Source organism: Lates calcarifer, linkage group LG11 (assembly GCF_001640805.2).
Source record: "Lates calcarifer isolate ASB-BC8 linkage group LG11, TLL_Latcal_v3, whole genome shotgun sequence".
NCBI lineage: Eukaryota > Metazoa > Chordata > Actinopteri > Centropomidae > Lates > Lates calcarifer.
This window is the reverse complement of record NC_066843.1, coordinates 12,961,125-12,983,365: the sequence shown is the minus strand read 5'-3', so window position 1 is coordinate 12,983,365 and position 22,241 is coordinate 12,961,125. Positions and strand designations below refer to the sequence as shown.

The 22,241-nt window shown below is 42.7% G+C and overlaps 1 protein-coding gene across 1 annotated transcript in view; it reads left to right on the top strand.

Annotated features, from left to right (window-relative positions):
- The window catches only part of cacna1ia (calcium voltage-gated channel subunit alpha1 Ia), a 71,178-nt gene that overhangs the window by 20,122 nt on the left and 28,815 nt on the right, over nucleotides 1–22,241 (top strand). The window contains exons 6-23 of the mRNA XM_018672228.2: nucleotides 1,794–2,142; nucleotides 2,519–2,611; nucleotides 6,009–6,333; nucleotides 6,451–6,839; nucleotides 10,652–10,803; nucleotides 11,678–11,863; nucleotides 13,654–13,771; nucleotides 13,893–14,048; nucleotides 14,279–14,369; nucleotides 15,320–15,474; nucleotides 15,997–16,719; nucleotides 17,337–17,437; nucleotides 18,567–18,690; nucleotides 18,886–18,954; nucleotides 20,897–21,075; nucleotides 21,334–21,460; nucleotides 21,819–21,944; nucleotides 22,074–22,163. Coding sequence (XP_018527744.1) covers nucleotides 1,794–2,142; nucleotides 2,519–2,611; nucleotides 6,009–6,333; nucleotides 6,451–6,839; nucleotides 10,652–10,803; nucleotides 11,678–11,863; nucleotides 13,654–13,771; nucleotides 13,893–14,048; nucleotides 14,279–14,369; nucleotides 15,320–15,474; nucleotides 15,997–16,719; nucleotides 17,337–17,437; nucleotides 18,567–18,690; nucleotides 18,886–18,954; nucleotides 20,897–21,075; nucleotides 21,334–21,460; nucleotides 21,819–21,944; nucleotides 22,074–22,163 — 3,553 coding nt within the window. The remainder of the gene's footprint in view (nucleotides 1–1,793; nucleotides 2,143–2,518; nucleotides 2,612–6,008; nucleotides 6,334–6,450; nucleotides 6,840–10,651; nucleotides 10,804–11,677; nucleotides 11,864–13,653; nucleotides 13,772–13,892; nucleotides 14,049–14,278; nucleotides 14,370–15,319; nucleotides 15,475–15,996; nucleotides 16,720–17,336; nucleotides 17,438–18,566; nucleotides 18,691–18,885; nucleotides 18,955–20,896; nucleotides 21,076–21,333; nucleotides 21,461–21,818; nucleotides 21,945–22,073; nucleotides 22,164–22,241) is intronic.

The window sequence follows — 22,241 nt, the reverse complement described above, 5'->3', positions numbered from 1 at the left end:
ACAGTCTCAGTCAAATTAGGTCCATGTGTTCAGCAGGGTAATCAGGGCAGCAGCGCGGAGCTGTCCCTGTTTCAAATGGCAGAACTCACTTGTTATTTCTGCTTTGTCAAGACCAGACCAATTATTTACTTGTCAGGCCTTGTAGGAATAGACTTACTGCTACCGAATGAAACAAGCCTAACCCTGATTCCCCTGAATCATGTTCAGTGCTGCCAACGTCTAGGAAATCTTTGTTATTATTTATTAAATTTTTTGCAGAATTGATGGAGCATTGAGTAAAAGAGTGGGAGAATTTGCTAGAGCTACTCAAAAAGAATGCAGTTTGAATAGTTCTGAGACACTGATGGTGAAGGTCTGATATAAATAGAGCAAAATAAGTCACATAATGTACTAATGGCCAGTTGCAACACCAGAGCTCCTTTGGGTTTTCACAATGGATGCATTGGTTGTAACCATTCTGAAGTGCAAATAAGCAGTACAAAATAAATTCTAATCCTCTGGTTCACTGACTCAGACTCACAAAGTTTAATAGAGTAGTTTACAAACTCACAAACAAAACGTAAGAATGCCAATTTGACACCTACTTTTCTTAACTGAATAAGTAAAGGACTGAGTGTAACTGCATGTGATGTCTTAGGTGCTGCTTGATATCTCCTCAGGACACTTTTTTTTTTTCATGTCCTGACCAACTCATGACCCAACTGCTGTTTACCACACCTGTCAGCACGCTTTTGGTTTGCTGCACTAGCTTTAGGCAGCGTTCGCTAGTTCACTGCTAGGTCAGGCTTTTCTCTCTCACACACATACTGCATATATCACTTACAGCTCCATACTGATCCATTTACTAGTCTAGTAAGGTCAACAGCTTCTGGATTCTTCTGTCTTGTGTGTGTGTGTGTGTGTGTGTGTGTGTCTGTGTGTGTATATACCTCTGCCCCAGTGACAGCTGTGGCTGGAGGTCTTATGTTTTTTGGTTGTCCGTCCGTCCACTGCATTCTTGTGAACATGATATCTCAGGAACACCTTGAGGGGATTTCTTCACATTTGGCACAGATATGCACTTGGCCTCAAGGATGAAGTGATTAAAATCTGGATGTCAAAGCTCAAAGGTCAGGTTCACTGACCTAACAAAACACTTTTTTGGACATGAGTCACTAAATATGTCAAAATTTAACACAAATGTCTAAGAGGATAAAGTGATGAAATTATGATGATTTAAAACCCGAAAGGTCAGGGGTCAACTTCACTCTGACATCATAATATTCTGAAAAAAAAAAAAAAAACACGCCATAACTCTGAAACAGAACGGGAGAACGTGTCCATATTTCCTGCAACTTGACTGGTTGGAGGAGGCATACAGCTGCCAGCCAGTAATTCTGGTTTTCACTTAGACTTTATTGGAGAAAAAATAGTTATAAATGACGGGAACAGAAAGGAGGTATGAAAGGTGCACGTATATATGCTGTATAATGAGAGACTGATGACTGAGAAGGGATCATACGTGCAGGATCATTTGCATTTCCTCATTCGCCTGCTTGCCTTCAATGATGCATTTATCCCACAAGCTTGGTTGATTACTTCCGGGGATTTACTTCAGTGACTGTTCTACATAACATCTCTCATTTGACATTCTCCACTTTTGCTCCCTCTTGACTCTCCTTCTTTCACTGAAATCCTTGTGAAACTCCCCAAATGAAGTAATGAAACGTGATAGAAATCTATTATGAATGACATCCTGTATACTGATTCTGTTCCATGACCAGTTAACTTAGTTTCTCATCTCTTTAATCCAGGTCATCAGGTATGACTCTGCCAGCACCATACTATCAGCCTGAGGAGGACGATGAGCGCCCCTTCATCTGCTCCCTGGCGTCTGATAACGGCATCATGTCGTGCACTGATGTGCCGGCGAGGCGCGAAGGAGGCCGCACGTGCTGCTTGGACAGAGAGGATGCACTCCACAGACAGGCTCTGGGCCTGAGTCCTGAACCGTTGGCCAACGGCAGTGGTGCTGGCGAAGCAATGGGACTTTGCATCAACTGGAACCAGTATTACACCCGCTGCCACACAGGGAATAGTAACCCCCATAAAGGTGCCATCAACTTTGACAACATTGTCTACGCCTGGATTGTAATTTTTCAGGTATGATCCTTTGGAGTGTGAGGTCTAGTTAGGGTGGACCATGGGTTCACAGTCATTTAATGTGATAAATCTAAATATATTTTTTAGGTGCAATCTTAAGGGGGGTTTTTGTATTTGTAAATATTTTAAAGGCTGATGCTCTCTTGATATATGCAAATCTAATCTTTCTTTTTTCTCTTTATTTGTGTTATTTAAGATTTAGATATGTTATATTGTCAAGACTTAATGAAAAGCAGTGTATTGGATTAAAACATTTGCTATAAACTATGCTGCTTGAGTAGATAAATATTAGGTTAAGCAAAGCTTTTATTTGCAATTAGATTCTGCTGAGCAAGCCTTGGCATACGTTAACACCCAGTCGAATCTTTCCCCTTAGGTGATCACTCTGGAGGGCTGGGTAGAGATCATGTATTATGTAATGGATGCCCACTCCTTCTACAACTTCATCTACTTCATCTTACTCATCATTGTAAGTAACATTTACTCCTGCATTTATTAAATTATTTCTTCTCTACATTCCTACCAGCTGACACATCCAGTGGACAGTGTGTTTTGATGATTTATCAATGAATAAAGAAAGAATGAAATGTAACTATAGTTATGCACTCTGGAGATAAAATCCCTTATAACATTTCCAATATATGTGGACATCAGTGGTCTCCTGCTATCAATAAATTGGATGAGGATATTTCCTGAGTGAGGGATTGAAGTGTTAATAGACTTGTGAAAATCAATAGCAGCATAAAGGACTGTCCACAATCAATGTCTGCGGAAGGGAGAGAAGAGGTGGATGTTACGTAAATTCATCTTTGGTGGTGAGCACAATAAAAGGGAGAGAAGAGGAGCAAGGACAGCTGAAAAAGACCAGAAGACGTATGTCCGAAAGGAAAAAGTACTGTATGCACAATGTGTGCAAGAGCTGTATCAGCTTTTTGCATGCAGTGCCAGATGGCAGGACAATGAACGTTGTTCAATTCTGCACTCGCGTCCCATTTGCTGTCTGTAAAATGGCATTCAGTCACTCTCTGTAGCAGCAGACGTACAATAGAACTCCCAGATGTTGCACTTTCCTGCCGGCAGGTGAACACAATAAAAAACAGACTTACAGCCTTTTGTAAAGCTTGAAAATGTGATCAAGAAAACAACAGAAGAGATGAAGGCAGGCGAGGGAGGAGAACTATAAAATTATGATAGAGAAAGACCAGTGTGAGAAAGGTAAGTAAAGAAGATGAAAATAAAGAATACAAACACACCAATCAGTCACAAGCACCCTCTACAATTTCTGCACTACACTATAATGAGAGGGAGCAAAGCTTAAGTGCAAGTGCAAGACCTGCCCTACAAAACATTTTTTGCCACCCACTTAATACTCACAACACTGGCCTTGTTTGGCTGAGGCGATGATTGGAATCGTGACTACAGCTGTAAATCTTACTTGCTTTTTATTTTAATTTTTTTTTTTGGCAGATGTGACCTGAGGTTGACATGGTGTCACATGACAGCGCAGCCACTTCTGCCTAGTTTAAGCTGCTCCACTGATGACAGTCTTATGCAGTGTAGATTTTGGCTCCATGTAGGCTTTAAGAGCTGACCAAACAAAATTTGCTTTCAAGTTCAATATACCGAGCTGAATGGCTTGCACAGAACCTAACAACTTGACACACACATTGCTCCCTTTGTGGTACATGATTGACACACATGCGCTGTGCCATTTCCTTGCAAGGCTCCAGTCTGTTTGGCAACTTGTAGTCTGAGGTCCTCAGGGATACCTCGGAAGTGTTGTTGGCACTATGAGAGGTTTTCGGTCAGGCACTTCCAAGCGCCCCTAAGGTGCTGTTCATACTGTCAGGGTCACCTTGATTCTCTCATTCTCTCCTTTTGTAATTCTTCCTCTCTGCGTGTGCATGTGCATTATGTCATTATTAAGTTGTTGTACCCTGCTCTTTAAAGCTTGTTAGCTGATCCTGTACTGTAAGTGTGTGTTCTTGGATATAAACCCACAAAGAGAAGTTTGACATCCACAGTGTCAAACACAGAGTCTCATCTCTACCTGTCAAGTATATATATTGGTGTCACATTAAAGAGTGGAAGTAAATGGATTACAGTGTGTTAATGCTTCAAAGGGGGCAATTATTAGGAGATTGTGTGTGTGTGTGTGTGTGTGTGTGCTTGTTTTAGAGAAAGAGAGAATATGTATACACATAAATGTATGTGACAGCTGCTGTGTGGAGGCACAAAGACACATGCAATCAGTTGTAAGTTAAGCCTGCCATCTCAATTTGCGTGTCTGCGTGTGTTGATCACGCATACTTTTGTCTGAGTGTGTGTATGTGAGAGTGTGACTGTGAGTGAGTGAGTGTTTGCATGCATGCATAATGCAGTGATCATCTGAATGTGTGATATTGGGCTGCCCTCCTTGATTATGCGCAAACCTGTCTACTGATCAGAATCACAGAATAGACACACACACTTGCACAGATGCAAGCCTGGAGGGAAATCAAAGCCCCACACACCTGCAGACCTGCTTTGACCCAGAGGCCACAGATGGGCATCTCTCCTCCCTCTCCCCACACACAAACACACACACACACACACACACACACACCCCTCCCATACATGTTTCCGCTCTCTTTCTATCTGTGTGAATATCTCGGGGGTCTCTTCTTTTTCTTTCCTCCCAACTTCTCTCTCTTATCATCACCTTGCCGTGCATCCTTGATCATTGTGGATGAAAATCTATAGGCGGAAGGTCATTAAGTTTGGATTTTTTTAATATCTGTGGATGTTTTATTGAGTGTTCCTGCTCCAGATGTTTTGGCTGTGCAGGCTTACGTATACGGGTGTCTGTGTGTGTTCTCGATCTGTGTTTGTCTGAGAGCTTTGTCCAAAAAGAAAGAGGCACGCATGTTTAGATTTGTAATAAATAAAACCGACACTGCTACAAGCTGCTCTATCCATCCAGCAGTCTGGTTTTTGAGTTGTTCAGCATTAGCCATTATTGATCTAATCATTGTTCCATAACCAGCTCCGAGTAGTCCAATAAAAGCCATTTCAGCAGTCCTGTAGTGATTCCCATTACTGCCACTAAAAGGGTCAGCCAACACGTACCATTCACAATGCACCCCATCTCCTCCCCTCCCCAACCCTCACTTTGATAAGAAAATGAAAGAGTAGAAAAAAAAGAGATACTGATAGATACTGGTAAAGAAATGTATGTGATGGGCGCATGGTGGTGAGAAAAGTGAAGACGGATATTGAGTTGGAGTAGGGGTGGAAGGAAAAGTTAAGTCAAGTCAGAGTCGAAGAATAAACAGAGGAGAAAGAGAAAGCTAGCCAGACGCTGAACTGTGCTTTGGGCATGTGTTGGCTCTGTCTGTCTGCTCCAATCAGCCTTGGTTTGATGGGAAGCCAGCCCTCAGAGACCTTTAGCATGTGTGCTAACATTTCTACAGGGGGATTGGCACACATTATTAGAATGTGCAAGTGTTTGAGCTTGATGAAAAACAAGTCTGTATTTACCATTAAACATCACGATTCTTCACACATTTCATGTTTCTTAAATGAGCAGCATCTTTTGCCATAGGCTGATTATTTAAATAAGACACTGCACTGTTGTGTATTGTTTTATTTAGGGGTTGCTTCTCAGTTAAGTTTTTTGAATCTTGATTTCTGCACTCTTTAACCCCTTTCTTTTCCACAGAACAGTTCATTCTTCGGGCAAAATATATGCCAGAGCAGCTCATAGCTCATGTTCCCTGCAGTAATTTTCCAATAGTTGCATTCATGTACTGTACTTCTTACCTCAGCAGCCAAGTTTCAAATCCTGGCATCTCTAACTTTTTGTTTGTTGTTCTACATCTATCTAGATCGGTTCTTTCTTCATGATCAACCTGTGCCTAGTGGTCATTGCCACCCAGTTCTCAGAGACCAAACAGCGGGAACACCAGCTGATGCAGGAGCAAAGGGCACAGTGCCTGTCCTCCTCCACCTTGGCCAGCATGGCTGAGCCAGGGGATTGCTATGAGGAGATCTTCCAGCTGGTCTGCCATGTCCTCCGCAAGGCTAAGAGGAGATCAGCAGCTCTCTACTACACGCTGAGGGGCAAGCCCCCGCCGGCTGGTGGAGGCAGGGGTAACAGGCGCGGTGGAGGGAACGTGAACGGAGAGCGGCATCATTCGAGGCACCCAAGATGTGAGTAGAAGGGCCTTGGAAAATTACATCTGAATATGTCTTAATTATGTAACATTTGACATTGACTTTCTTGGTTTTAGTCCATAGTTCTTTCTGTTCCTGTCTCTGCCTCCCTAGTATCCCAGTGTCCACACCAAAGCAAACAAGACCACGGCTCTCAGCCACTAGCCAACTCCATCAGTCTGTCTGTCCCTCAAAATCCCGAGGACTGCCCTATATGTGCGCTGTCGTTGAAAGAGGGGGCAAGAGCCGTGGGAGACTCTGCCAACGAGGAGGAAGACGAGGAGGATGCTGTGAAAGAGACGGGCAAGGAGGAGAACCACTTAGAGGAGAGGGGAGACGGGGAGAGGAAGAGGAAGAGGACGTGCTTTGGACATTGTAAGGACATTTGGAATGATATGAGGAGGAAGCTTTGGGGCATTGTGGAGAGCAAGTACTTCAGCAGGGGCATTATGATCGCTATTCTCATCAACACCATCAGCATGGGCATCGAGCATCATAACCAGGTAAGATGTTATTGAAAGTGCTGTCACATAAACACTGTCAATGTATTGCAAATATATTTGATCACATTTGAGTTAGAAGCTTCCCTGTTGTCACAACTGCCTCCATTTTCTGCCTTAATTTGCTGCAATCTCAACACTTCTTCCTTGTGTTTCACATTAAAAGCACACCAGTGATTCAGAGGCCATAATCTCCTGGCTTTTATTGTGAAATCTCTGCAGAGGGTGCTGCGTTTTGTTGACATCAGGATAATATATACAAACAAAAGCAAAAGCACTGGGTATATAGTGAATATTTTGGACTTTAGTAAACACAATAGTCCTTGCTGTCATTGTAGGAATACACATTGCCTTTAATCCTTTAGGCTGACATACTATAGCGTCAATAGATTGTGTTAGCGTAATCATCTCTTGCTCTGCTCTCACTCCCACAAATCACCACAGCCTCAGCAGATAAACCACCATCACTGCTGATGAAGCATTGCTTCTAGAAATATCATAATAGCTGATGACATTCAGAGGGATGAGTGTGGGAGTGGAGCATCACTGCCATGCAGTTTCCTGACAGAGGTGTAAACATTTAGCCTAGCAGTAGACAAAACCGTGCTGGCTTTTAACGTTGGCCAGGCTCCTCAGAGGTAGACAAGGCAGGTGTCTGAGAGCGAGAGTGGGAGAAGCCTGCCAAGAGTACACGCACGCATGCATGTGTACAAGCACAGGTACATATGAGCGTGCACAAACACAGCACGCATCCATTGCGTCCGCGTGCACATAAGCAAATACCTTTTTTAATTTTTGCGCATGCACCAACAGGAACACATGCAGGCACATACGCTTGCAAGCTGTTACATAAAACAGCTTTTTCTTTTTCCTTTATTTCTCTCTCTCTTTCTCTTTCTCTCTCTCCCTCCCTCTCTCTCTCAACTCATGGCATTCTGTTTTCTCTCCTTCATTCTTCCTCCTCTGCTCTCTCCCTTGTTAATTTTACTTCTACCTCTCTCCCCTTATTTTCTCCGTAAATCCCTCTGTGCATCCATCCTTTGCACGTTCCCCCACTTGTTCCTTTGTTCCCTCGCAGTCTTCCTTCCTTCCGTCCTTCCTGACTTACCCCAAGTGTCTCATCTACTCTCTGACTGTTTTACCTCCCTCAGTTTCACCCTCCATCTCCCCACTTTCTCTCTCTGTCTCTCTCTCTCCCTCCCCTTCCCTCTCTCTCCTCTGTCTCTGGTATCCACCCACTCACTCTTTGACAGTGTACAGAGTAGTTGCTTTCTCTCATCTCCGAAGACTAAAAATAAACGAGGGTAGTGGGGGGGTGGGGGGTTTGGAGAGGAAGAGGAGGAGGAGACGAGCGAGAGAGGAAGAGCGAGGCAGACACCGGTTACACAGCAGTTTTTCAGCTCAATTCCCTGTGTGATTCTGTGCGTGAGCGATTGTGTGTGTTTCAAAGTAGGTGCGTATTCAGAAACACAAGTACGCATTTGCATGCACACACTCGAAGACGCTTTGTCTGCCTGTCTTTTGAGTCTTTCTCCCTCCACAATCTCCACAGGCTGGCACAGAAGCAGTGATACAAGTGTGTTCTGCTCTGCAGTAGAAAAATCTTAACCTCATGCGATTTTATTCTAAACCAAGAACTCTGAAGCTGATGTGTTTCTCCCTGAAAAATAACTATCAACAGAGCTGCCTTACTTGCACCACACCCTGGTTATAAGAAATGTTCACACCAAAAAAATTATTAGCATATTATTCTGTATCGGTATGACCTTGCAATTTTTGATCGTGACCTTTGATGATCAAAGGTTATTTTTTTCATATTTATGTCAGATTATCTCTCACTAATTCATCAAATGATGCAGCACATTAGCAAGTTTAAAGACAAACTTTCTATTTGCATTCATTTTTGTGTGGAAAAGAAATCGGCGCATTTGAATTCAGGGCTTAGAAGTTGTGGCTCATTCATTCTTATTCAAGCAACATTCACACGCTGACTGAGGGCACATTTCCACAGAGAGACAGGGAGAAGGGACGTATGTATGGCCGGATGAAATGTGAAATATTATTCAGGAGATGGATGGTAAAGGAACAGGTGAGAAAGTGACGTGGGACAACACAGGCACAAGAGTATGAGGAGAAACATGGTTAGGGAATGAAAGGTAATGGAGCAAGAAGAGGTAAAGCAGAGAGGAGGGAGAGAGAGCAAGGAGGGGGTGGAATGATGGTATTTTGTCTGAGTTAAACTGTGATGTCAAGGGATGTGATGGTTCTGTCAATAGCAATAAATCTCATATCCTGTGTTTGTACTTTGGACTAGTGAGGGAGTTCTGAACATAGGTCAAGGTTAGAAGGGATAAAACATGTTTGTGTCTGTGCTTCTGTGTACAGTTATCCCTACATTGTGTATTTCCTACTTCATCTCATCTACAGTAGTAGTTGTATTACCACCTCTAAATATTTGTTTCATGGCATTTGGATTTTTTAGAGGTGAAACATGTCATCATTTAAACCAATCTGTAGTCCACTGATTAGTCCAGCTTCCAGCTACTGGGCTCAGATGAGTCTCAGTAGATGTTTTCCAGACTGAAACACTGTAGTTAAAACTGAGCTCATGAGATTTAGGCTGGTTTTCTGAGCTCATTTACTTTCCCTCCACCCCTTTTTGTCAGTCTTGCTGTTCCCCACCTGTAATCGAGTATTGTTCTCTCTTCTCTTCCCCTTGTCACCCCATCGTGTCATCGTCAACTCCAAAACAATCCCTCTGCTTTCTCTGCTTTTCCTCCTCCCTACAGCAGGTTTCTTCCTCTCTCCTGTCCTCCCTTCTCTGATGGACAGGAGGATATTGATTGGGTAGAGATAGGTCTGCCTGATAATGAGACTCCGAAAGAGGAAGGAAAAGGCATGGAGAAGTAGGGGGATGGAGATAGATTGGGAGAAAAAGCGGATTAGAGGAGGAGGGAGAGGAGGGCTGAGAGTGTGTTTTTCTCTGACATGCTTTGCTAACTTTGGCAGGGCTAGCTAGCTATTTCTCGGCTGGCTTTGAAACTGAAATTCACAGGGGGTATCAGAGAAAGCATCTGATCCGTATCGTGCATAAAGCGAGTCTGCTTGTGCACATGCACATACAAACGGAATTTAACCCAGGATTGACCGGAGCATGAGTGTGTGTTTGTTTTGTTTTTTTGTGTGCGGTTTGTACATGTATACGTTCCTTTGCCAGTTCCAGATAACATGCTCTCCTATTCAGCCAGCGTTTGACACTATATGCTACACAAACACTACACACTCTCCATTCCTTTTCTCATTTTGCTATTCATATTTGCTGATCTGAAGTTTTTTTTCACAGTTTCACTTAAACAGCTGTGGTAAAAAACACAATTTATTTCCCTGTTTTTCTGTCTCCTCCCTGCCTCTCTGTCTGTTACCTATCTGAGATAAGGTGTGTGTGCATTTTAATTTTATTTACCAGGTAGGGGAGATTTCTCTTTTCAAGTGACTGGCAGTTTGAGTGACAGCATTTTCAGCACAGGCGGAGGAATGAGATGCGTACACGGTTGTTTTCTTTGCAGTGGCTCCCGCATCTTTTGTTGCCGTAGCTGTGATTGCAAAACAGTGGTTTAATATCCACTATGTTTTTATCTCTTTGTCTGTAGCTACCTCTCTCCATCTATCACTGCTCTGTTTTTAACTTGGAATGTTTACACCTCTAGCTTCTCTTATATTTTAACTACTGTCTATACTCACTTCCACAATTTACTTGCTCTAATTTCATTTTTCTGTTTTTTGTCCCCCCCCCCCCCCCGGCCTCATCCACCCAGCCCGAAGAGCTGACCAATGTCCTGGAGATCTGCAACATTGTCTTCACCAGCATGTTCACACTGGAGATGATCCTCAAGCTGACGGCTTTTGGCTTCTTTGAGTACCTGAGGAACCCGTATAACATCTTTGATGGCATCATTGTCATCATCAGGTCCGTAATCTACAAAATGGCTGCTAATTGTTAAGTTAGGCAGTTAGTCATTTAGCCAGCAAAAATCATAAATGAGAAATAACATTTGCACTGTGTCCATTTTGTCCATAAAATGCCAGAAAAGAGAGAAAAAAACCCCATTAGAATTTCAAGGTGATGGCTTCAGATTTCTGTTTTGTCCAAGTTAGCTAGATGTTTACGATAAAAAACAGAAAATCAGCACATTAGCGAAGATGGAATGTGAAAAACTTTGAAAACAAACGATTTGTCATTTATCAGAATAACTTTCTGTACATCAGCTAATTAACAAGTTGTTTTACTTCTATATAAATTACATCCCAAAACCAAATCCAGAGCCTGACATAAGCTGTTTCAAAACATGTCAAAACATGCACTGTTTTGTGGTGAACATTCCCTAATGTCCAGCTGTTCCAGTCCATCTTTTTTGGTCTATTCCCCATGAAGCTTTGCATTTAACTATGCTGCCTCTTTAATGTGACAAATGTTTAATATAGGAACTGTCTAGCAGCATGGGGATAAGATATGTAAAATGCAGAAATATTCCTTATCACACCAGTATGGATTATGTATGGTCATAGACTCAGAATTTCTGTATCTTGAAAATGTACAGAAGTGTTATTTAGTATAAAAACTGCCTTGTCCTCTTATCTAATCTTCTCTTATCTGGTGTTTCCCTCCTTTCTATTGATTTCTATTTATTTTTTAAATCCAACTCTCCCCACATCCCCTGATTGTAACAATACACACATTTCTCTCTACCATTTACTTTTAATTTCTCTACATCCTCCTGATTTCTCACACTGTCTGTCTCACGCTGCGATGCACATGCACACATTCGTGTAATTCGCCACAGTGTGTGTGAGATCATCGGCCAGGCAGACGGCGGTCTGTCAGTGCTGAGGACCTTCAGGCTACTGAGGGTCATTAAGCTGGTAAGGTTCATGCCTGCGCTGAGGCGGCAGCTGGTGGTGCTGATGAAGACGATGGACAACGTGGCCACCTTCTGTATGCTGCTCATGCTCTTCATCTTCATCTTCAGGTAACAGGGGGGCAGAGGAGCATGCATGTATGTGGAATATGGCTGAGAGAAAAGAAAGAAAGGGGAGGGAAGTGATAAGAGTAGAATAAGAATGAGAATGCACTGTGCGGTGCTGAGCCTGACAGTTTAACAGCCTGAGACAGGTTGTTTTGTTGCCTCTCCAAATATTTGAATACAAAAATAAAGCTGTGATAGAATATCAGCAGATTAAGACAAAATATAGTAGTTCAGCATGGTGCTGGCAGCCATTGCTGAAAGCCTGAACACAGTTTGTACAAAATAATAGGATTAACTTCCAATCATTAGACACCCCCCCCCCCCCCACACACACACACACACACCCAGAGCCGCCACAGTTTTTGCCCAAACCATGTCTCACCAGTGTTAAGGATTTTCTGTCTGACCTGTCTCCTTCCCCAGCATTATTTCTACCATGAAGGTTATGGCTACCTTAACAAGACCTTAATAAGACAGATAGGCCTGGGGCCAAAGAACAGTGATAACAATAAACCCTAACTATCTCAAATTACACCGACATAGTAATAAATTGGTTTAATGTAAAACTCACATGAGTATCTTCACTTTTGACCATCAAAATTGTTAGTACACTATTAACCATGCTTTGCAATTCAGTAAAGAATCATACTAATCATTCCACTAAGCTGACTGTAAAATCTAAGTAAAGGAGAGGATGAGTTGTCCTAATATTTCTCAAAACTATCCACCAAATTATATGTTATGATTAAAGATGAAATGCGGTGTTTACATTGTGTCTAAATGAATATTGCAATGTGGATGCTCAAAACTGTTCATTTACAGGAGCCGTAATTGCTTCTCCTGTTACACACACACATGCACACACACCCTGCTCTGTTTTCCCATCCAATTCCACCTCTGTAGGCTATATCTAAATATAAAGATGCCATTGACAGAATTATAGTTATATGAATTATTTATCCTATTTGGTGCATGTGTAATCATTTTTATACGATACATATGATGAATCCTACAGGAGCGTAGCGCATAACCCCAGTCCTGCTTGTATTGTGAATGTGTGTTTGTGACCCCATATGCGTGTGTACCTGCCAACCATCTTCTTTACCCTTGCAGCACTACAATCAGAAATAAGTGTGCCAAGACAGATGGCATCAGACCTTTTAGCCAGCTAATACTATCCTGAGCAAGTGCCATTTGGCCCTATACATCTAGCCACTGTAGCTTTTAGGGAGCAGTTAACGTACAGTGCCACTCAGCTATGACTTCAACTTTTAAAACCTCTCCCTAATTGCTTTAAAGAAACCAGTGATGAATGAGAATATGAATGGCATTGACGCAGTCTTGTCACGACTGCAGACAGATGAAGAGAGGTAAAAGGAAACAAGTGGGAGGGGAAACAGGAGAGTGAAAAACAGAAAAAAGAGCTTTGAATGAAGTAGGAACAGTAGATTGTAATGTTCATGTGTTTTTGTATATGAAGGTACCCTTGTGTGTATCCTAATCTGAATATATGTGTGTGTGTATATTGTAAGTCTGTGGTCTGCAACATAGTGTGTATGATATGATGCAAGGTTCTGTCAAAGACAGCAAATTCAAACCAACTCACCGTGTATGCAGGGGTGTTCTCTTTTGCTCTATAACTTTCGTTTGATAGTTATTTAATAATTTAATATTAAATGTTACATTTTATACACATGCTCTGTGAATCTTCACATAGAGTCAATGACGTACCTAAATGCCCCCTTTTCAATACACAATTGATGACATAAATGCACCTTTTTTGTGCGTTGCAGTATCCTTGGGATGCATATATTTGGTTGTAAGTTCAGTCTGAAGACAGAGGCAGGAGACACAGTGCCTGACAGGAAGAACTTTGACTCCCTGCTCTGGGCCATTGTCACAGTCTTTCAGGTACGAATATTTTCAACACATACACTTTCAAAACTTTGTATCCATCTATCTGTATCCAGAGTTGTGTATCTGCGTACCATATGTGTGTATTCCTGCTCCGCATTGTGTGTATATGTTGCAGATTCTGACTCAGGAGGACTGGAACATGGTACTTTACAATGGCATGGCCTCCACCTCGCCCTGTGCTGCTCTCTATTTTGTGGCTCTTATGACGTTTGGAAACTATGTGCTCTTCAATTTACTGGTTGCCATCTTGGTTGAGGGTTTCCAAGCTGAGGTAAGACATGAGTAGAAATATGTCATTGGGTAATTAGAAGAAGGACAAAAAATTGGGAGTTCCTATTTAAATTAGCTTGTGATTAATTGTTTTTCTGCACTTTTTACTCTTTTTCTCACTCTTTGCCTCTTCACCTCCTCTGTTGCCTCACCATGCTCACCTTCCCCTTCTCTGTCTCCCTCTCCCTATCTCTCTCATCTATTTATTTTCTTTGACTGTCCCTGATACAGGGTGACGCAAACCGCTCATACTCAGACGATGACAGGTCTTCTTGTAATTTTGAGGAGAATGATAAGCAGAAAGAAACTCTGCATCTCTCAGGTATTAAATGCCTCTAAGAGCTTAATAGCATTTTTTCTCTGATGAAGATTGATTTTCTTCCCACCTCTGAAATTATATGACCATGTTGCAATGGAAAGAGTTTATACTAATGCATATTTATGACTTTATGATTACAACGATTTACAACTTTACAACTGTATTAAAAAAGAAGTGCAAACATGCATGCAACCTTAGTAATGCAACTTAAGTAAATACGTACATCTGATTGGCTCAAGGGCCGCCATTTAACCAATCTTTTAACCTTTTCATTATTCCAGAAAGTTATCAGCTGTTTTGTTGTGCCTCGGGCATCAAAAATATTGCCCGTTGTCCAATTCCCACAACAAACATTGCTAAGCATCAGTCTGAAATATAAGCCAAACAAACCTTAAATAATGCATGCCTGATGCCACTTCTCCATCCGCTCCTCTCCCCTCTTATCCCTATAAGCGTAACAAAAGTGAACTTACCAAGAACCAGCCAAAGCTTCTTGCAGTATGGAGTAACATTTAGCAGCACATTACAGAAGTCTCTGATGATGTCTGATCACAGTGCTCCTGAGCCCAAATGTACCTTTTAAATGTCAGTTTACCTGAATGAAACACGTTAGGAATTTTAATGTTCCTTGAGGCTTATTCCACCAAAGGGTATGTTTGAGAATGGACAAAGCCACTGGCAGATATTCACTTTTTACAAGCTCCTCTCTGGCTCCTGTAAGGCAATTTTGTGTAAATTAAACCTTCCTCTGCCTCTCTGAGCTGGCCGTAGCATTGTTTCAAGACATTTATGGTGTTCAGTGATGGAAAATACATAGTTCTGTTTATGTGGCAGCAACTGAGCAAACAAAGGGAGTGAAAGTCTTGTTTCATGCTCTTTCCTTCATTCTTGTGATTGTTTTCTTTCTCCCCCTTATCATTCCTTTCCTCTCTCCACTCTCCTCTTTCCTACAGACCCAAAGATCTGTACACTGACCCCAAATGGGCACTTGGACTTGTCCTCGCTGCCTGCAGGTCTGTTTCCAGGAGAGAGGTTGACCTTTGCTCTTGGCTCCAGGAAGAACAGTGTTATTTCTCTTGGCAGGGCCAACCTGGAGCAGAGGGCTGTGGTAAGTGGAAATAACTGTAATGAGAGAGGCTGGAAAACACATAGCTGCTGGGCTGTTTGTTTCTGGTTGGTTTGCTGACTGGCCATTACGTTTTGATGTGACTGAAACTGTGTGAAAGGAATACTATGGGTAATTTTGCTGTCAGTCAGGATTTAGGTCATGCCTGTATCCACAGATACCACAATGGCATTTAATCAGTGGCATATCAAAGGTTTTCCATTGCCTTATTAATTTGAAGGGCAGCTATATACAATAGCAAGTTTTTACCTCAACTGTTTGATTAACTAATGAAATGGCACTTTGTTGACTAGACTACAAGTTTAAGTATGGGTTGCTCTCACAGAGGTCTTTCCAAGTTTCATGTAATCAGTAGCATATGATTACATTGCTTTGTTCTTCCTCTTCCCATTATTATGAGATGTGTGAAGCTGTTGAATTGGTTGTATTAAGTAGATCCAGACAGCATAGTGCTCAGAATTACAGGACATCAAAGAAACCTCTCTCCCTCTCTCTTTTTCTCAGTATCCAGGTCGGGGTTACCACAACTGGGGCCGCCCACTGCCTCCCCAGCCTCAGGCTTTGTGGGCCCGTCGTTCCAGCTGGAACAGTCTGGGAGGCTGCCGCCCTTGTTCTTCCTCATCTCCCTCCACCAGTCCAGTCTTCACCCCCACCTCAACCAGGCCCTTCTACGGCTACGGCCTGGGTGGTCTGGGAGGGGTGGTTGGAGGGAGCCTTCGTATCCGCGGTCCCCGTGCCTCCTCATCCCCGCGCCGGCACCTCCACCAGGTCCATCCAGATGAGGAAGAGTCTCTTCTCTCCCCTCCTGCTGTCGCCCCTCACTCTCTCCACCTTCCCCATCCTATGCTCCCAGGCCACTTTGTGCCCAGGAGGGACCGCAGGGCTCTATCGCTAGAGCTGCCCCACCTGCTGCAGGTCCCAGGACCTCCACACCCTCCGCCGCCGCCACACCACCCACTGCCCTCCATGTCGCTCCACGCTCACCACAGGAAGAAGAGCTTCTCTGGAGTTGGTGGCGGTGGACTTGACAGTCTGGGTGGCTTAGGAGGGGTCCACCAAGACTGTAATGGGAAGACTCCACTGTCTCAGCTTCTCCAGCCACCTCCAAGACACCAGAGTGAGCAGGCAGGAGGGGTGAACCCCCAGAGTCAACTGATGGCTGATGTCTTCCCCCAGGTTAACACTCGCAGCAAGGACCGGGAGGACCTGGACGATGACATTGACTATGTAGGTTACCGTTATGCGTGTGTGCGAGGGAGGGAATTAAACAGTAATAGCATAAGAAATGCTTAGTGAGTAAGCAATCATACTACTTCCTATGATACACATCTGCTTCAGAGATGTGCATAAGCATTACTAAGACAGTATGTAACTGCATCTGAACAGAACAAAGAAAAATAATCTAGCTTTGTGATTCTCAGTAACAGAGCCATTAGCTTTCGTGTTAAAGTGCTGAATTTTACACATGCAATAATCTCCTGCTCTCTTGTGTAGGATCTTCAAGTACTTTGTATAAAGCCTGCACTCCCTATCACCTGGGCCTCATGGGAGTCCCATTGTTTTCATTGTAAACAAGCCTGTGTATGAGAGAAACAAGGTTAATTAGAAAGGACTTTTTAGACAGTGGGGGAGAGAGCTATACAGATGGTAATGTTGGAAGATGCTCCGAGCTGTTGCTATAGAAGTGTTTCACTTTTCGTAAATAATTCAAATAGAGAGTCTAAACAGGGAATTTCTCAGTGCGGTTCTGTGTGTTTTTCTGTGTGTGTGGTTAAATTGTTCATGGTGTATGGGCTCTGCTTGTGCATGCCAATGATGTGTCTTGATATATGTATTTGTTGCAGAGCTTGTGCTTCCGCATCCAGAAGATGTTAGAGGCGTACAGACCAGACTGGTGTGAGACTAGAGAGGACTGGTCTGTCTTCCTGTTCTCCCCACAAAACAAGTGAGTCACCAGTTACACCCCAACCCCCACCCCCCTGCTTTTCTCCTTCCTTTTTAATCAAGTCTATTGCATCCAGTGCTTTTAGTGCTGGAGTCATTGCTTGCATCAGAAGTGTGTTGACTCAAAATGTTCTTAGCTCCTGTCTCTGCAGCCTCTCGTTTACACATTTATCGTCTGGCCACAAAACATATCTCACCAAGGCAATATCAAAGATGGGTGGGAAGATTCTGCTCCTCACCCCATCATTAGGAAGGACAGGTCGCCAAGCTTCAAGAGTATTGATCACTACCTTGCAAATAACAAAGGGATATTTTCTACCATGTCCCCTCCTGTTAGAGAAAGAAACAGGCAGTGGGGGGTAAATTTAATACCATACGCAGTTCATTAAATGCAGCATTAACATGTAGTAATGTTTTGTCACAGTCTGCAGAGGAAGGGTTTGAATAGAGACACAGTTGAGTATTTAAATAAAAGACAAAATGTCTCCATGTGTGTTCCAAAATAGTTTAGAATAAATTTGATCCCTCTCCTAGTTGAATCATTCTGTTTCTTTTCATCCGTTCCAATAAACACTGCAGCGGAGATATTTAATTGCTTTTTGGCAGTACACAGTGTCACATGCTAAGTTTTGAAATGCATATTCAGTATTTATATGTCCCATCTCTTTCTTTCTTTCTTTCTTTCTTTCTCTTCTTCTTTCTCTCTTTCTCTCTCTCTCTCTCTGTTTGTTTCTCTCCTATCTCTCTATTCTGTTCTCCCAGCAGAGCACTGTACTCAGGAGTCTGCTGCTTCTGAGAGTGTTGTTAATGTAATTTGTTTTGAATTAGGAGCGATGTAAACAGGGGCTGAATGAGGCTATTTACTCACCAAGATACGATGGAGCTCCCATGCACTGTCAGGGAACTTGGCTCCCATTCTGATTGGATGGAACAAGGTTTTAAATTGTATTTGGACAGAGTGTGGCCTCATGTAAACACATTGTTCCCCCCATTTTTTCAGCCTTTTTTTTTGGCTTATAACAATGGAAATGCCTGTTTAAACTTCTCTTTTTGCTTCCTACCTTCCTTCCTCTCTTCATCTTCAACTCATTCCTCCACCTCTCCTCTCCTCTTCTCTCATCTTGTTCCAGGTTCAGACAGATGTGCCAGTCCATCATTGCCCATAAGCTGTTTGACTATGTGGTGCTGGCATTCATCTTCTCCAACTGCATCACAGTAGCTCTGGAGAGGCCCAAGATATTACAGGGCAGCCTGGTAAATCCATCTGCAACTTGTTTGTGTGTTAGAAGCTACAACTCCTTTTGCGTGGTAGCTTTTTGTATTCTCTGAGGATGAATTCACCTTTATTATCTAAACGGTGCAGTAAGTAAGCTTTTACTACCCTTAATTGCCCCATCTCCTCGTTCTGACTGTCAACTGTCTTTCTCTACCTCCTGTTTGTCTGTCCAGGAAAGAGTCTTTCTCACCATCTCCAACTACATCTTTACTGCCATCTTTGTGGGCGAGATGACACTCAAGGTAACATTTTACAGCCTGTCTCTCTATTACTGCCAATGAGTCCTGAGTGTAGTGTGTGGCTGCGCTACACAGAGGCATCTTATTTTGTCTTGTCTGTCTCCTCCTGTGTCTCTCTGTTTGTCTCTCTCACAGAATTGACTTCACCTCAGTGCTCCCATAGCTCAACCTCTTTCCCTTTTCCTTCTTTCATGGCAGTTCCCATGTTGCTTTGGAGAATAGAGCAATTAAGCAATGTCATTAATTAGTGGCTAGTCTTCTCTTATGGATGCAGTCCATCTACAGCACTCCCCCACACACTGCTCGGATGTCGACTGCTTCTTTTTTTAAGCTTGTGTTTCCACTTCCTTAGGGTCCCTCTGTTCTCATCAGTTCTTTTTCAGACTCCCTGTCTCTCTTGTTTCTCCATCCCTCCTTTTCTTATATTTGCTCTCCCTCCCTCCCTCTGCCACTGTCTCTGTGTTCTCTGCGCAAGACTCTGGCACAAGTGGGCCATCAATTATGCACTCCCACAATCAATTATTAACCAATCACAGCCCGTCAAGGAGCCACAGACTTGTCAGCCCCCTGGCCGAGCTGCACACATCTTCCTCCGTGTCTCTGTCTGTCTGAGCCTTGTGTATCTCCATAGTGTGTGTTGGTGTGTGTTTGACTGTGTAGCATTAATCTCTCCATAGGACTCCGCCATGGAGTTTGGTGTTGTGTACAAGATACAGCCAAATAAAAACACCGCGCAGCAGGGTTGAAGAATTGGTCAGCATGTTATTTCATGAGGCAGCTTCAGACACAATATAGCTCTGTCCTAAATACATTCACTAGTTATAATGAATGTTGTTGTATAGTAATACGCAATGCTATTTCCCGGACTATTTCTCAACAAAGTAGGTTACACTTAGGTATATAATCAGAATAATCACAATTGTGAACTCCAAACACACTCGCAAGTGTTGTACATTCAGTTTCCATTTTATCATTCAGACCTAAGATGTTTGCCAGGCACTGATCTTTCAGCCATCTTGATATGTTTGCACCCTAACCCCCACAATCCCTCTGAAGCTTTACTGGACACTTGGCAAACAACTTCAAATGTCAGCGGCAGATTTTTTTGCAGGCAGCAGTGCTGCCACTGCTGCATAGCCAAACACTGAATCCGTGTGCATGTGTAATGTCTACGCTTGTGCAACATCCATCGCTCATTATTGAACCCACAGAGGAATAAAAGTACAGTCATATGTTATAACGTTTCACAATAATCTTCTCATAACTTAAAGATGAAGACATTAGGACATTATTACTGTGCCCCTAGGCTGCCATACACATTGGCACCTGTGCACTCCCCTCACAGTGTAGCGCCTCAGTTACAAGTGTCATTATTTACCTTTAGTTGATAATGGTACACACACACACCATTTACTGTGTCGTTTTTTCTTTTTCTAATTAGTTGTGTATGTACATACTGTGTGTGTGACAGAAAAAGTCAACGTTTCCTCTGGGTGCTCTCTAGCCAATGTAGGTGTTATTTGAAGAGGTGTGTGCATACATCTGTCTGTCTGTGTGTGTGTGTGTGTGTGTGTGTGTGTGGTGTGTGTGTGTGTGTGTGTGTGTGTGTGTGTGTGTGTTTGTACTTGTCAGACACATTGTTGTTTCAGCAGCCAGGTGAGAACATGTTTTTAATGTGTATGACACTAACCAAACACTTTACACACAACCTTCTGTCCTACACCAGCTGACGACTTTTTTGTCTTTATCTCATCTCTCATCTTCTGGTTCTCTCAGTTTCACCTTGTTTTCCTTTGTGCTGCAAATTTGTATTTTTCACATTTGACAGTTTGCGCAGAGCCGGTTCAAGAACAGACAATATACAAATGTCTTGTAATTGTGTTTAAGCTGGCGTGTGCCATGTTTTCATGCGCTGCTTCATCTCTTTTCTCTCTCTCATCTTCAGGTGGTTTCCATGGGTCTGTATATGGGGGAGCAGGCTTATCTGCGGAGCAGCTGGAACATTCTGGATGGCTTCCTGGTTTTCGTGTCTTTGGTTGACATTGTTGTGTCCATGGCGGGTGGGGCCAAGATCCTGGGTGTGCTCAGAGTTCTCAGGCTGCTCAGAACATTGCGTCCCCTCAGGTATGGATGAAGAAGTGCAGGGTTTGCTTCGTTTTATACATCCTTTACAAACTTGACCTTACTTTATCAATCATAAAACCCTTCAATTTTATAATAAATATATACAAAACAATAAAAAGAGTCCCACCATGAATTACATAGTCTTTGAGGTAACTAATGCCATTTTTAGAAATATATTTCAAACAAAAATAAACCTCATAAACATCCTCTAGTGTTGTTTATATTTGTTCTCCTCTTACTCCTCTCGTCCTTCTTCAGGGTGATCAGCAGAGCTCCAGGTCTGAAGCTAGTGGTGGAAACCCTCATCACTTCTCTCAAACCCATCGGCAACATCGTCCTCATCTGCTGTGCTTTCTTCATCATCTTTGGCATTCTTGGGGTACAGGTAGGAAGCATATTACATGCACAGAAATTCTTGTAAATAACTTATTAGTGTGCACTCTGGTTTCCTCCCCATCGCTATGATTTTTTAAAATAATCTAATTCTCCTTTCCCTCTTAATAGCTTTGAAGCACATATGCATTTCTGTATTTCTCTCTCTTAAGTAAACTCTTGTTGTCTTCCTTACTTCTTTCATCACTGCACAAATTTTTCAGCTGGTGGGATCTTTGACCAGCTCATTATTTCACTCAAGAGCACCCTTTCATCTCATCGGAAGGCCCTATCAAGGCTTATTTCTCTGTTTTTTTTATAAGTAGTTGGACTGCATCATAAGCTCAGTGTCACTGTTCTTCCACTGACAGCTGTTTAAAGGCAAGTTCTTCTATTGCTTCGGCCCTGATGTCAAAAACATCACCAACAAGTCTGACTGTCTGCAAGCCAACTACAAGTGGGTTCACCATAAGTACAACTTCGACAACCTGGGACAGGTTAGGTTCGCTTGTATATTAACTGCACATCTGATCTGCATTATATTTCACATAATTATAAAAAAAGATTTTTCTCCATAAAATAAGCATAAAATGTTTCCTTTCTGTTCTCTTCCCTCTGTTGTCCAGGCTCTGATGTCCTTGTTTGTACTCGCCTCTAAGGATGGTTGGGTTAATATTATGTATCATGGCCTGGATGCTGTGGGTGTGGACCAACAGGTACCCCATATAAGCTGTACAACAACTATTTTTCAGCCACAATCTTCTCTGTCCAAAGTGTAAATCTTCTTTTCTAAT